General features: G+C 45.6%; 1 protein-coding gene across 1 annotated transcript; it reads left to right on the top strand.

Moving 5' to 3' along the window:
• Positions 1 to 44: 44 nt before the first annotated feature.
• LOC6499494 (sex determination protein fruitless) lies at positions 45 to 13,880 on the top strand. Its single transcript, XM_001954476.4, has 5 exons — positions 45 to 810; positions 9,424 to 9,517; positions 9,606 to 10,737; positions 10,824 to 11,033; positions 11,294 to 13,880. The coding sequence occupies exons 1-5, from the start codon at positions 744 to 746 to the stop codon at positions 12,737 to 12,739; spliced, it is 2,949 nt and encodes a 982-aa protein (XP_001954512.2). The 5' UTR covers positions 45 to 743; the 3' UTR covers positions 12,740 to 13,880.
• The last annotated feature ends 205 nt before the right edge of the window (positions 13,881 to 14,085 follow it).

The raw sequence follows: 14,085 nt of genomic DNA, 5'->3' as shown, positions 1-14,085 counted from the left end.
AGCGTCGCTGCCGACGCCGAGAAACGAAATGGAATGGCATGAAATTTCTTAGCGATCTTTGAGGATAAGCGCTGGTTTCACTGCGCGCTGCCGCACAGACGTCTACCGTGGTTCGAGGCAGACGTTACGTTCCAACGTTCGGCGCGCAAGAATCGCCATCATCTTCAACTAAAGCGCCCCTCTTAGAAAGTCGCGCCTGCGTAGTGAACATCTTCCCAAAAAAGAAAAAAGACAAACAAAAATACCCACAAGACAAGCCAGACAAATAAAAACAAGTAATATCCCAAAAGTGCATCCAGTGCATCAGTGAATATATAGAGTGCATTCCTCATCATCATCATGCAACCAAAATACAATCAAAATGTTGACTTCTTGTGACTTTGCGGATACCATCTGAATCCCAGTCTCAGTTTCTGTTTCAGTTTCAGTCTCTCCCCTGCAAGACCTCTGACACGAAATTTTATTAACTGTCTGCATGTGTTCTCTGCATATCAAAAGGCAAAAGTGAAAGTGAGTTTTCGGTGCTTTTTGCGGGGCTCCGTGTCCGTGAGTGCCTCTTGAATGACAAATATTGATATGGTACAATGAAAACCAGGCAAAACGCAAAATAAGTGTTGAGAGAAACTATCAAAGCAGTACCATTGGCTTGTACGCCCGAATTGGATTACCAGACTCTACCAGCGATCAGCTAACAGGATATCAAGCGATATTGGAATACTATTAACTAACTATTGGATTTGGATATGGCTGCCAACGAGATTATGACTCCTACGGTCAATGCAAATTGTCAATACTCGACGAGATATTGTTGTAAGTCCCATTCTCATTTTCTCCATAGGATCTACGGGTCGTATACTTAATATAAGCATCATAGTTCTCTCTATAACCAAACTGGTTCTCGTAATTAGAGGAAAAGTAATCTCCGATCGCCTACACAGAAAAGGAGAAGGGGGATGCCCAGTCCACTGCAGAATGCCCAGCGAAAGCAACAAACAAACAAACTGTATGCATTTCGAGCAACCTGCGCAGCAAGAAAGAAATTTTCAAAACAAAAAGCAAAAGCAACTTTTTTATAGAAAGTTTCCCGGGGAAGGGGTGGCTGCCCCAAGTCGGGGCTCCGACTGGGATTCCGAGACGGAGTCAGAGTCGAAGTTGCAGCCAGCTTAGAGTGGAGTGAAGCGGAGTCACCCAAGCACTATGCGATGTGGCTTTTGTTGAGCATCGGCGGCGACTAGCGAAGTCGTTTCTTCTGCTTCTACTGCCGCTGCTGCTGCTGTTGCTGTTGCTGCTGCCGCCGCATGCCATGTATCTGTATCTGTAAATGTATCTGCGGTCGAGCAAGTATAGGTATAAGTATTTGTAGCTCTCTGCCGCTGGCTTGGAAGCTCGCTTCTGCCGCTTGTACGACACGAATATTAATAGGTGAAAGTTGTTGCTTCGTTTCTTCGTTTTTCTTTCTTACTGCTCGGCCGCTGCCTCGTCCGGCGTCGCTGCTGCTTCTGCTGATGCTGAAGCCACAACAACAACAATAAAGATCCCTTTTCGGGAGCAGAATTTATGTTTCCTTTGAGACGTTCATTAATTTCTCTTCATTGCTCTACTAAGTGAACTTGGTCTGTTGGCCAAATCTTCGGCTTCGGGTGAATGTTGTTGGTTGACTTTGGGTTTGGCCGAGCTGAGTCCTGTCATAAGTTGACCCAGTTTTGGTTTTTGCGTACTTTTCATTGCCATGCAAATGGATTTGGAGTGGGATCGCCAACTTGAAGCCCAAAGTATCCCATTCTCAACATGCATAGCCTTCAATGTGGCTTACAACTGGCTCGAATAACCAGCAAATCACGGTTGGCTCTTTATTATTGTCGTTTTGGCATTTTCATTTCCATTATAATTAAGCTGTTGCATAATCGACGTTTGTTTACTAACTCGGGTCTGGGCAGGTTCCCCCATTTCGAGTTCAATGTCCCAGCGATAGCGATTGCAACAGTTCCTGCCCCCCGACGCGTGTGGATCTCTCTCGAACTCTCGAGCTCCCCTCCCGAAACCGAAAGATTCGACATTGCGCATACGCCGTGTTTGCCTCAGAGCAGAAGCTCTAGGGCTGACTTGATTCCGTTTCGTTTTCTGTTTTGTTTATCAAATAGTTAGTTTCATAAATATTTGCTATTGCCAACACTTTGGCACGCGCAATTATTGAGAATGACGCATCGGGTTTACAAAACAAAAACTTAACAAAAAATCGATGCCAAATTCGACGCCGTTCAAGTATTGGACATAACAAGAAAATAGTTTAAATGTTGGCGTTGGCGAGCATAGTGTTGGAGTTGGAGCTGGAGTTGAATTGGGTGGAATGGAGTGGAGGTTGCTCAATAATACCGTTAGATGATAAACCGCTACAAATTATTTTACCCACCATATACAATCCAACAAACATCCATCCATACATTTCTCTAGCGCGGTTTCTGTTTCTGTTTCTGCTTTCTGTTTTCTATTTTCGTTTCGTATATGAAATTATGCAACTTGGCATAAGGTTGTCGGTTGTCCGCTCTATGCTCGTACCTTGTCATTCGACACAAAATGTTAGGAAAGTTACCAACAAGCCAGCCAGCCAACCATCTATCGAGCCATCTAACCATCCAAGTGAGCAACCTGCCGATGCCATCTTAAGCATCAGATCAAACGGCCCAATGTCATTAGCTACTTCTGCATATCTCGAAAGTGAAAACCTGCAGCCCAACACAGCAGATTATATCAGGGCCGATTTTCGAAATAAATGGCTCATTAGATAGCCCTCGTGCCCATGCTTTCTAACTTCGTTAAACCACAATGAACTTGCGTGAATTTTTCACATATTTTTCTTCATTTTTTTTCGGCATTTTCGGAATGGAACTAGCTTGCTTCCTAGTCCGACACGTATTACCCCATTATGCAATTGCTTATTAATTCTTTTATAATGTCTGCATTGTGGGCTAGTGCTTTCGACAGCCGGCCGTTTAATTGGCCATCCGACGTGAGGCTCGGCTGTAAAGCTTTAAATCCACGAACATTTAAATGAGATTAGCTGGAGGCAGATGTGGCTACGCAAAAAGTCGATTTACGCAATCGTGGAGAGAAATGCAGATCTCCAAGTGCCAGCCCCAGAGGCTCCTCAAAGATTCCAAATGATCCTCACACATTTCGCCCATTGGGGATGCAATTAATTTGAAATTACCAATGGAAACTGGCAAAGAATCACGCCCGCCATAGACATTATTGTTCGCCGCAAAAGAAAAGAAATATAAACGAACCATTTGTATTTCGCACGAACAGAAAAGCTGGCCAAAAAGGCACACACAAAAGAAATGCTTAATTTTATTTTTACATCCTCTATTCAATGGGGTTTTTGTTGGACTACCGCAACACTGAAGCCGCCTCTCTATTTCTTCGCAAACTCTTGTATATATGTACATAATGATATATATATCTTTTTTTCTTGAGCACTCCGGTTGGTTGCATATTTTGATTGTCGCTCCCAGCCAGCCCAGCCGCTGGTTTATTAGAACTTTCACTTTAGGTCCGCTTCAATTGGGCCTCGAGGGGAGCTCTTCACGCCGCAACCTGGCACCTTTTGCGGTTTCAGAGGTTTTTTTTATTTCTTTCTTTATTTTTTACGAATTGAATAATAGGTGGAAGAAGTGACCCAGAAAGTGAAGAGATGCTGAGCTATCCAATCAGTACCGATGAGTAATAGTAATACATGATAGTCGGTCGTCAGTGGGCTCTCAATAGAAAGTTACCAAACTAAGTTCGCATCGTTGCTAATGCCGATTGTCGGCTCTTGTATCTTAAACACAAAGTCATCAAATTTCGAGTGGATAATTGCAGTGGATGGGTGTTCGAGTGAGGGCGCAAAATTATCAAGAAATAGCAAACAAACAACCAACAAACACCAAAATAAATCATAAACAACATTTTGGCTTTCGTGTGGGGAAGGTTAAGTTTTTATGTAAGATGCCACAATTTAATTTGATTTTTATTTCTTATTTTTTGGATTTTTATTTTTTTGTCTTGAAGTTCGCCAACATTCAACAATGGTTTTAATAAATGATTTGTTGTTTGAATATGTTTCGGGTTTTTTCTTCGTTCCACCGTTTGAGGCTTTGTTTCAATATCTGGACTGACATATCGCCAGCACGTAATGCCGTGCGTGTGTGTGGGATATATACCTATACTATATGTTTTCTTGTTGGCTCTTACATTAACATTAGAGCTTTAGGTTTGCGGCGTTGCCGAAACCGCTGTCGCTGCCACTGGCACTGCCACTGCCGCTGCTGCTGCCGCTTCTGACAGCGCAAAGTGAAAGTTTTAAGAGCCAACATGCCAAGAGCCAAGAGCCCGGCTAAGCCGACGAATCGTGCGAACGCACCAAAAATCAGGTAGATATATCTTTTCATATACAGTTAGCTCTGGCAGCGATTGGCCAGCCTTGATAAGAATATTAATGCGGCTGGCAAAAGCGAAAGAAACCAAAAGTGATTTTCTTTGTGACATATTTGCTTGCTTCTCGCTTTCAAATGCTGCCTGCCACGCCCCTGCCACAGCCACACGACTCATTAGCAAGCCGTTAAATCATAGCGACTATTGGCTAGAAAAAGGCAAACATGCTAAGGCCAAATGTTTGCAGATTGGACTCTGTCAGAAATTACTCATACGCCGTGTGGCGCTTTCGAAAAAAATTAAAGAAAATATGCAGCACTTCAAGTGCAACGGGGGGTGGTGGGAGGAGAGAGCAGCGAATAATCTTTTGTAAAAGTTCATAAACCTTCTCGCAGACAATGAAAACTTTGCTAAAGCAAAGCATACAGACATACATGAAAAAGTTCAATAAAAAATTTCCCAAACCAGCAGTAGCAGCAGCAGCAGAAACAGAAAATGCAACAACAAAAGCGAGCGCATAAAAAATATTTTTTCCTAAATTACTTCTGACGATGTTGAGATGATAATGATAATTGCAATGATGATCGCCATGGCAATGATGATGTGGTTGGTCATGATTATATGTAGTGCGGAATTTCCACAGTTGGTTAGCGTACATTCAACTGCAACTGCAACTGCAGCAGAAACTGCAACAGCAACTGCCACTGCCACAGCAACAGTAACAGCAATTGCAAGAAAATGGGAAAAGCAGAAAGCACAAAGAGAAAAGCCCGCTGGCTAAAGAAAATTTCCCGCAACAAGTTGCTAGTTTGGCTGAGACTCTGCTCCATTCAGCCCCATCAGTTTCGGTTTATATCATCTGCGACAGAGGCACTGCAGCTTTCCAGCTTTTCCAGCTTATTAGCAACTCTGACTTTTGTCTTTGTCTTCGGTCTCTGGTCTTCAGTCTTCAGTATCTGGTCTCTGTTTGGCTTTGACTTTCTTCTAGGTTTTCGCTGGAAAATCATAACAAACCCGAGTGCCATTTTTTCTTTCTCCCAACACTGTTCGTTTGGCTAACTCTCCAGACTCATTTGTGCATCATTTGGGAGAAAGTAAAAGCCAAGAATTAACTGGCATTCGCCGTTGCCTGCCGCTTGCCGCCAGCCGCCTGGTCGATGACTTACACGGGGCGTATGCGCATTATCGCCGCTGGTCGTTGGAGAAAATACGGCTGGGGACGAAAAGCAAGCTGAAACCTAAACTGCAACCGACCGTTTAGAGTTTCATCCGATTCGAATTCGGAGTCTGGTTACATGGGGTATGAGTTTCAAGGGAATTCTTGCACTCGATTTGGGGCATATACATAGATAGCTGGTAAAGGCCTTTCCCTTTGAAGTTCAGGGTCTAGCATCTGAGCCTCAAAGCATCTGAGAATTCAAAGAACTGATTTGAAATTGTGTGGCTGTAGAGTGCCAATCAATCAATGTCGCACGACAGGCTTTATCTTCCAATCTGCCCAATCAAGAGCAGAACATAATGTAATGGAAATTAAGCCAATCCAGTCGGTCGGCCAGTTCCCTTCTCCGGCCTATCACTTTCAGTTCGAGGAGACTATCGGGAGTAGGGCACGTCAAATGCTTCATTAATTCCGGCTTGCAACGCGCTGCGCGGCATGCAGATGCCACAGAAAGAGTAAAAAAGAAAGACCCAGAGAAGGAGAGAATAAATCCTGACCCAATTAGAAATTCTCACGCAAAGAGGAGATAGAGAAACCCAAGAATACAAAGTTAAAAAAAAAAACGAAACGTCACGGTTAACAATTCCACGTTTAATCAAACAAACAAAGAATTAAACAAGAAGAAAACTTCACATTTCTCCCCGTGCTGCCCGCCGCGGCGGTGAAAGAAAAAGAAAAGTGCAGGAAGCCAAATAAGCGTGGCAAAAAGAAAGCAAGCGAAACCAAACGAAACGATACGCGAACTTGGCTCTCCACAATGGAACCAGCCGGCCCAAAAGAAGCTTACCGCCAAACGCCATTCTAACTGCCCCGGCCACCTAGACTACGGCAATAAAACCCTGAATTCGACGTATTTGGCCAATTACAAAAGACATCATGATGTGGGGGAGCCCCCATCCGAACAATCCACCCTAACAACAAGCCCGATCGCCACAAAAAAGAATCGTAATGTTAGGATCCCACCAATGCATGGTCTGCATTTCCGAGACTTAGAACCGGTTCTTGGCCCACGAAAGTGCTCCAAACGGAAGTGAGCTCTAGCACTGCCCGTTCAGATGGAGAGAGGCAGATAAAGAACGGCTGGCCTGGCGAGAAGACTCGGCAACGGCTTCGTCTTCTTCTGCTTCTGCTTCTTCGGCTTCAAATATAGGCCAAAAGAGAAACTAACGGTAAATGTTGTTTCTTCTGCTGACGCGACTGAGGCGGCTGAGGCAACTGAGGCTGGCAAGCGAATCGGATTTTGTCTGCGCAAGAAGCGACCACAGCATCCAAGCTGCTGGCGAGGATTTGGGTTACATAAAGGGCGCAAACGGAAAGTAGAAACCGAAAGAAGCGAGAAGCCCGCTCCAAAGGCCAGGCCATGACAGTGTAAAAGTGCGTGCACTGAGCAAAATTACTTGATATTTGAATGTTTTTTTAATACGATAATTTTGAGACTAGCTTTGTTTCTTTGACATTTTTATTAGAAAGTTATACAAGGATATAACTGAATCTATTCTAAAAATATCATTATAATATTATCATTATAAAATTGTTTTAAAATTACAATAAATACACTTATTGAACTACTCTACTACTAACAAAGAAACAAAAAACAGTAGCTTAAAGAAGATTATTATCTTTCCCAATAGTTCTGACAAAATATCATTACTTTTCTCTCAGTGTAGTTTATGTTTCCAAGCACTCTTGCACGCACACTCTCACACACACACCATCAACGCACAAAACTTGTTGCAAAGAAAGTGAAACTTTTGTGAGCGCTGGCTGGCCTGCTCCCCCGGGCGCCCCCAACCTCTTGCCCCATACCTGCTCACCGCTTACCGCTTACACCTTGCCCTCCGCCACTCTACTCCGGTCCGAGTCCCAAACCCCATCCATTGTGAGCTCTGCGAAGGGGGAACGTGGAGCCTGAGAGCGTGTCACGATCAAGCGCGTAGAGCCACGCAGAAGGTTGAGGTTGTTTTGCAAGCTGAGCTTGCTGCGAATATTTTGGCTTGTTATGTTTATTTATTTGCCAGGTTAGCAATTTTGATCGTAGTGTTTTTTTTTTTGCGTATTTCTTTTTGGCCAACTCGGATTCCGAATCTGGCTCCGGCTCGGAGATCTTTAACGAGCACTCTTTTGGGTTGGGCTAGGTTATAGTGCTCCTCTGGCTGCTTCGGCTGCTTTGGCTGCTAAACCATTAAACGAATCGAATGGGGGCTTGGGAATTGCTCAACCATCAGCAGACTGATGTCGATCTGGGGCCCTTGCCTTGACATAGACCAGACCAAATGCCAGTGACTAATAGAGTTTCATAAATCTAAGCCCCCCACGGGTGACCTAAGGCCTAGCTCCAAAAATTAGAAAGTAAGGCAGTGCATCGTTCCGACATTCTCGTTATGAAATTGAGGTTTATGCAGTTTCCTAACCCTATACTTTTTATTATAGAATTAAATTAAATTTTACTAAAATCTGTATTATAATCCTGTCTTTAAAAAGCTATTATATCTTGTTGGAATTAATCCTTTTCTTGAACAAATTGAAACCCAAAATATAATTGTTTCTAGGATCCTCCTTAGCCTTTCCCTGTAATAATTTTAAATTTCCTCTTAGTATTCCTAAACATTATTGATGAGGCCTTTTGGCCAAATCCCAATCAAAGCCGTTGCCGCCAAGCCAGCTTTTTGGCTAGATCCGGCTTGGATGCAGGCATTAGCAAACAATTTTCTCTCCGTCGGGGAAAAACAATTCGAAAGCCCAGCAAGGCGGTGGACGCTTGTGCGACTTCTTCGACGACTTCTTGGACTCTTGGTGCGGTGCAGCCCCAGCAGAAAACAAGAAACCAACCGCAGCCAAAGTCAAGAAAAAATACCAAGACCCGAAAGACGAGAGCCGTATGTCGAAAGCCGCCCGAAGGGGCGACTCTTCAAAAACAAAAAAAAAGTGAACGAGTAGAAATTACGGTAAATAAATAAATAAATAAATAAAGAAAGAAAGACGGGAAAGACAGGCGAAAAAGAAATAAGCGAACGCGAACGGCGTCGTCATGAGCGAAAGTGAAATCTGCTAATGAATTCTTCAACGTTGAATAGTTTTCAGTCATTATGGACAATGTTGAGTATACCTGGCGTATACTTGATGAGTGCACAGTGCACTCTAGCATGTTTATGTGTGTGTGTATATGTGTTGGCCAGATACTACCAGACAGGGGCAGCCATTCCAGCGATCACTTTAGCTGGATTTGCGCATCTGCAACTGGAAATGGTAATGCCTGATACCTGATACCTGATGCCTCATGCCCGATGCCAATGAATATGGGATGGGATCGTATGATTTTGGCTCTGCCTCCAGCATCCAGCTCCAGCTCCAGCACTTCGATTTTGGGCTTCGGTTTTGGTCTGAACGGGTAAAAGTTGCTAGATTCGTTATAGCAATTAGCCACAAGGCCTGGGCAAATGCTCGTAAATGGCCGAGCAGGCATCGATCCGTCGGTCCGCTGCCAGATGATTGCAGTGATTACCCGCCGGACTATTCCTCGGCTCGGCAAGTCGGGTTCATTGAAACCTAGCTGCAGTTTTCTATAATTTGTGCAGCGCCGCCGCCGCTGTTATGGCCAGAGGTCTTTATCGGTGCGGATTGTGGCTTAAACTTGAATTGCATTTGGCAGGTGGAAAGCGACAGTTAGCTGCTCAGATCAATGCCCCGCGCTTCGGCTTCTCATTAGGTTTTCGGGTAGTCCAACTAAATTATTCTTTTCCTTGATCATAATAAGCTATATACTGATTTCTCCATTACTCATGTCTTTACAGGGGAGGCGGAAAAAGTCAAATCTTTGATCAGATTGCGGGCGGAACTCTCGCCCCTCTTCACAGGCAAGCGAAATGCCTCGAAATATGCCTGGGCGTAAGTAGTGATTTTATCGCTTATGCGTTCAAAGCTCATACGTTATTGCATAACTATAACTCTCGATTTCCGTCTCAACTTTCCACAGCGTGGTGGAACGGGAACTTAACGTCCCCCTGCCCCTTTCGAAGATCATCAAGAAGTGGAACAATCTGCTGCAGGAGTACAAGGCAATCAAGATGTCCGAGGAGCCGAAGCGCCGCGAGTGGCCCTTCTTCACCCTGATGGATGTCTATTTCAGTGACCAGGTGAACGACCCGTCGCTGCGGCTCTTCTCCTCCACAAAGACCCTGAAGGAGACCCTGGACGACAGCGTCTTCGAGGACGATCCGATTATCGCCTCGGCCATCGCGGCTGCCACCAGCGGCGCCTACATGGACATCGATGAGCTGATCCGCCGCCAGAAGGAGCGTGCCGCCTTGGCCGCCGAACGGAAGCTGGCCGCCGCCGCCAGCGGAGCCAGTGGCGACTACAAATACGAGCTGAAGCCAATGCTGCCCAACAGCAAGTTCAACAGCAACAGCGACATGGTCAAGCTGTCCAAGAGCGTCGATGACCTCTCCATGCAGCAGTACAAGATCAAGGCGGAGCTGATGCGCCAACGCGAGCAGGAGCAACAGGAGAACATGGTTAAGATCAAGCAGCATGCACGCCAGCAGCAGCAACAGCAACAGCAGCAGCAACATCACCAGGCTCAGCAGCAACAGCAGCGATTCTTGGGCCACCAGCCCGCTCTGTCGCCGCATCCACACCGCTTGTCGTCCTCGTCGACGCCCCCGGGACTGCAGCACGCTCTTCAACAGCAGCAACAGCACTTGCTGCAACAGCAACACCTTCAGCAGCAGCTGCAACAGCAGCAGCAACAGCAACACCATCACCACCAACTCTCTCACCCCCACCAGCCGACCACACCACGTCCCAGCTCGCCGCCCACTACGGCGCAACAGATCCACATTACGGCCACCCAGCACCAGGCCGCCCAGCAACAGCTTCACCACCAGCAGCAGCAACACCATCAGCAGCAGCAACAGCAACAGACCCACAAGCAGCAGCAGCAACAGCAGCCCTACACCGATCCCAATACCATTGATCAGTATCTGCTGTCTTGGAACAACTTCCACGGGAACATGTGCCGCGGCTTCCACTCCCTGCAGAAGGACGAGAAGATGGTGGACGTGACGATCGCAGCCGGTGGAAAGATATTCAAGGCCCACAAATTGGTAACTTAGTGGCTAATCCTCAAGAACTCCCGCACTCATGCTATTCGCACACTTTCCGTCTGTGTGCCTTTCTTTGATCGTTTCAGGTCCTGTCCGTTTGCAGTCCCTACTTTCAGCAGATCTTCTTGGAGAACCCATCGAGTCATCCCATTTTGCTGATGGCCGACGTGGAGGCCAGTCACATGGCCGGCCTTTTGGACTTTATGTACAGCGGCCAGGTGAACGTGAAGTACGAGGATCTGCCAGTCTTCCTCAAAGTGGCCGAGGCCATGAAAATCAAGGGGCTGCACACAGAGGTGGGTTTTGGGGTACAAGAAAATAGACAAAAGGGTGGATATTTTTTTTTTTTATTAAAAGGGAAATTTTTCCAAAATTTCTCTTTTTATTTTGAGGCAAAAGTACGATTTAGGAAGATCTTAAAATATAAAATTTAACTACCGGAATTCAAGAGATATTTTATGGTTCTGGTTTATAAGAAATAAATATTTTTGAACTTCGGAAAGGCTTTAAGCTTTATATAAATTTTTCCCAGTGTAATGAAAACTTTCACTTGCAGAAGAACCTGGACAGCGACGCCAGCGACATTAGCTCGCCGCACGAAAGCGACGGCCCAGAGTGCCGTTACGAGCGCGGAACTCACAGTGTGAACATTACGAGCGGACATTCCGCCGGATATGGGAGTGGTCCGCCACCCCCGCAGCCCTCGCCGTCACCCTCGTTGAACGGACCCAACCGATGCCCCACGCCCCTGTCGAGCGGCGGCGCCGGCGGAAGCCCCGGTTATGCCGGATTCCGGGAGCACATCAAATCGAAGGCTACGCTGGCCGAAACCTTCATGAAGAATCTCAACCGGAATAACAACAACAACAGCAGCAGCAACAACTACAACCACTTGGGCGGAGGCGGCAGCAGCAGCAATGGCATTAACCTGACCGAGGCGGAGAGCAACTCCTTCGCCATCCTGCAGGCGAACAGCAAGAAGATGCTGGACTCGGCACGCAAACAGCACAAGTATCTGGCGAAACGGAAGATCCTGATGCACTACAACACGGAGCTGGGCGGCGAGAAGCGGCTGAAGGAGATGGAACGGGAGCGGTATCCCAGTGCCGAGCAGCATGACGATGCTCTGAACAATAACCACAGCCACGCCCACGGTCAGGACAGCAACAACATCATGGAGCCGATCATCACGACGATTGTGCCACAGACGCCGCCGCCAGCCACGCACAACAACAACTTCAAGATACGCCTCGTGGACAGCCATCACCTGACGAACAGCAGCAACAACGGCAACAACAACAGCAGCGGCAGCAGCAACACCAGCAGTAGTAGCCCGCACTCCGGCAGCAACCATGGGAGCCACCACGACGATGAGGAGGCCCTGAATCTTGTCCAGACCCCCAATGCCAATGGAAGCCGCGCCCGCCCCCAGTCGCCACCGCCCACGCCCGACATCCAGGTGATCAAGCGCGAGGTGGAGCACGACCTGCCGCCGGCGCCGGAGAGTACCAACAACGGACATGACGAGGAGTACGAGCGAAAGTACGACGACAACAACAACAACCGCGGCGGCATGGACATGGAAACTGACTCGAACAACAACAACAGCAAGCCGGCGGGCGGAGACGGGGGCAGCAACGATGGTGGCAACAATGGGATTGCACTGGCTCTGGGCAAGCACAAGTTGTTGAGCGCGATTAATCGGGGAATGGAACTGGAGCAGCAGCAGGAAGAGCCGGAACAGGGAGGCAACAACTGCAACAACAATAACAACAACAACAGCCACGAGAACGACAATGACAACGATGACAACAACAACAACCACAGCCAGCATCTGGACCTGAGCACGATCAAGAACATAGCCACGGCGGAGATACTGTGCGGATTGAAGAGTAAGGTCCTGAAGCTGGAGGAGGAGCAGCGGGAGCGCGAGCGGGAAAGGGAGCGGGAGCGGGAACGAGAAGCCTGCCGCAATCTCAGCGAGATCAAGAATGCCGAGTGATCAGCATTAAGAGGGGGCACTCCCCTTACTTTCCACGATTATGCATTTGATTAAACATAACATAGAAACCATTTAAAACAAAAAACAAAAAAGAAGCAAAAAAAAGTGAATTGAGGAAGAGAATCTATGTATGCTATTTATAGTTATTTATTATACCACTTAATATCGTTAATGTAATTGTAATGACCTGACCCCACATGAACATTGGTTAGATTGGTAGGCCTAGCATTCGCCCAGCAGAACACCATTTCAACAAACCCCTAGACACTAAGAATCACGAATCATTATCGTATATCGTATCGTATCGCATCACAGCTCCCAAGCGCTGATCGAATTACAAATTTAATATTAGCACTATGGAAATTGGCCCTGTTGCAATACGAATTAAGACCATGTTAAACATATATATATATAAATAATTATATATATTTCAGATATCGGTTAATTATGTATGTGTAATACCAGTATGTTGTAGTATAATACACCCCCCGAGACGCACTCGATTTGGATTTCTTAAATTGCTAACCATTTATACATTATTTAATGCATACACATACATAAATACACATATCGTACTACGAATGTATCTCAACACCAGCATCATGCATCATGCATCACATACATACTTTGCACCATTTTAAGGACCACTGTCGTCGTCGTCATCCTTCGCAGCAGCAGCAGCAGCAGGATCATAACGAAAGGAAACAAAATATGTATCTCGTTTTTAGTTGTAACTTGCCAAGACCTTTTTGAATGAGCACTCAGATAACTCGGTTACGTGCGCAAATACTTAGCTCGGCGCGTAACTTTCACCTTGAAGCGGTTCCGGATCTTGTTAATTGTTGGCATGCCCATTGGGCTGGAACCTACCCTAAAATACCCTAAATATAAAAAGAATAAGTAACTAAAAAAAGAAACCAGCACGACCCACATTTATTGAGAAAGGGAGTCACGTGAATCACAGCCCCGCAAAAGCTAAAAATTTCAGATCGATCAGAATTAACAATGCACAGTGTAACTCGTACAATATTTATTCAATTTGTTTACATTTAAAAAAAAGTTTGTGTAATGTTTTTTAGCTGTTGAACATTTTTTTACTGTAAAAGAACTAATGAATGAATAAAGAAACCAACACATTCAATATGCTTTTTACTATTTCAAGGATATTTTAGAAAACTACGCAGTAGCTGCTCCAGGGGAAGAGTAAAACTATTGCATACTTCAAGGGGCATAAAATATAAAAACCTAATTTCGCTGAAGATATTCGTAGGAAATACTAATATAATTACATATTAATCTTTGTTATGGTTTGTAAATTTTATTAAATAATATTTCTTAGTTAAATT

The sequence above is a fragment of the Drosophila ananassae genome, chromosome 2L (assembly GCF_017639315.1).
Source record: "Drosophila ananassae strain 14024-0371.13 chromosome 2L, ASM1763931v2, whole genome shotgun sequence".
NCBI lineage: Eukaryota > Metazoa > Arthropoda > Insecta > Diptera > Drosophilidae > Drosophila > Drosophila ananassae.
Note: the sequence above shows the minus strand (reverse complement) of the source record. Positions and strands in the feature narration are given on the sequence as shown.

Excerpts from the sequence above, each read along its gene's own strand:
- LOC6499494 (XM_001954476.4), top strand. The coding sequence starts at position 744 with ATGGCTGCCAACGAGATTATGACTCCTACGGTCAATGCAAATTGTCAA. Across the intron at positions 811-9,423 it reads ATACTCGACGAGATATTGTT|GGGAGGCGGAAAAAGTCAAA; the intron begins GTAAGTCCCATT and ends ATGTCTTTACAG. Across the intron at positions 10,738-10,823 it reads TATTCAAGGCCCACAAATTG|GTCCTGTCCGTTTGCAGTCC; the intron begins GTAACTTAGTGG and ends TGATCGTTTCAG.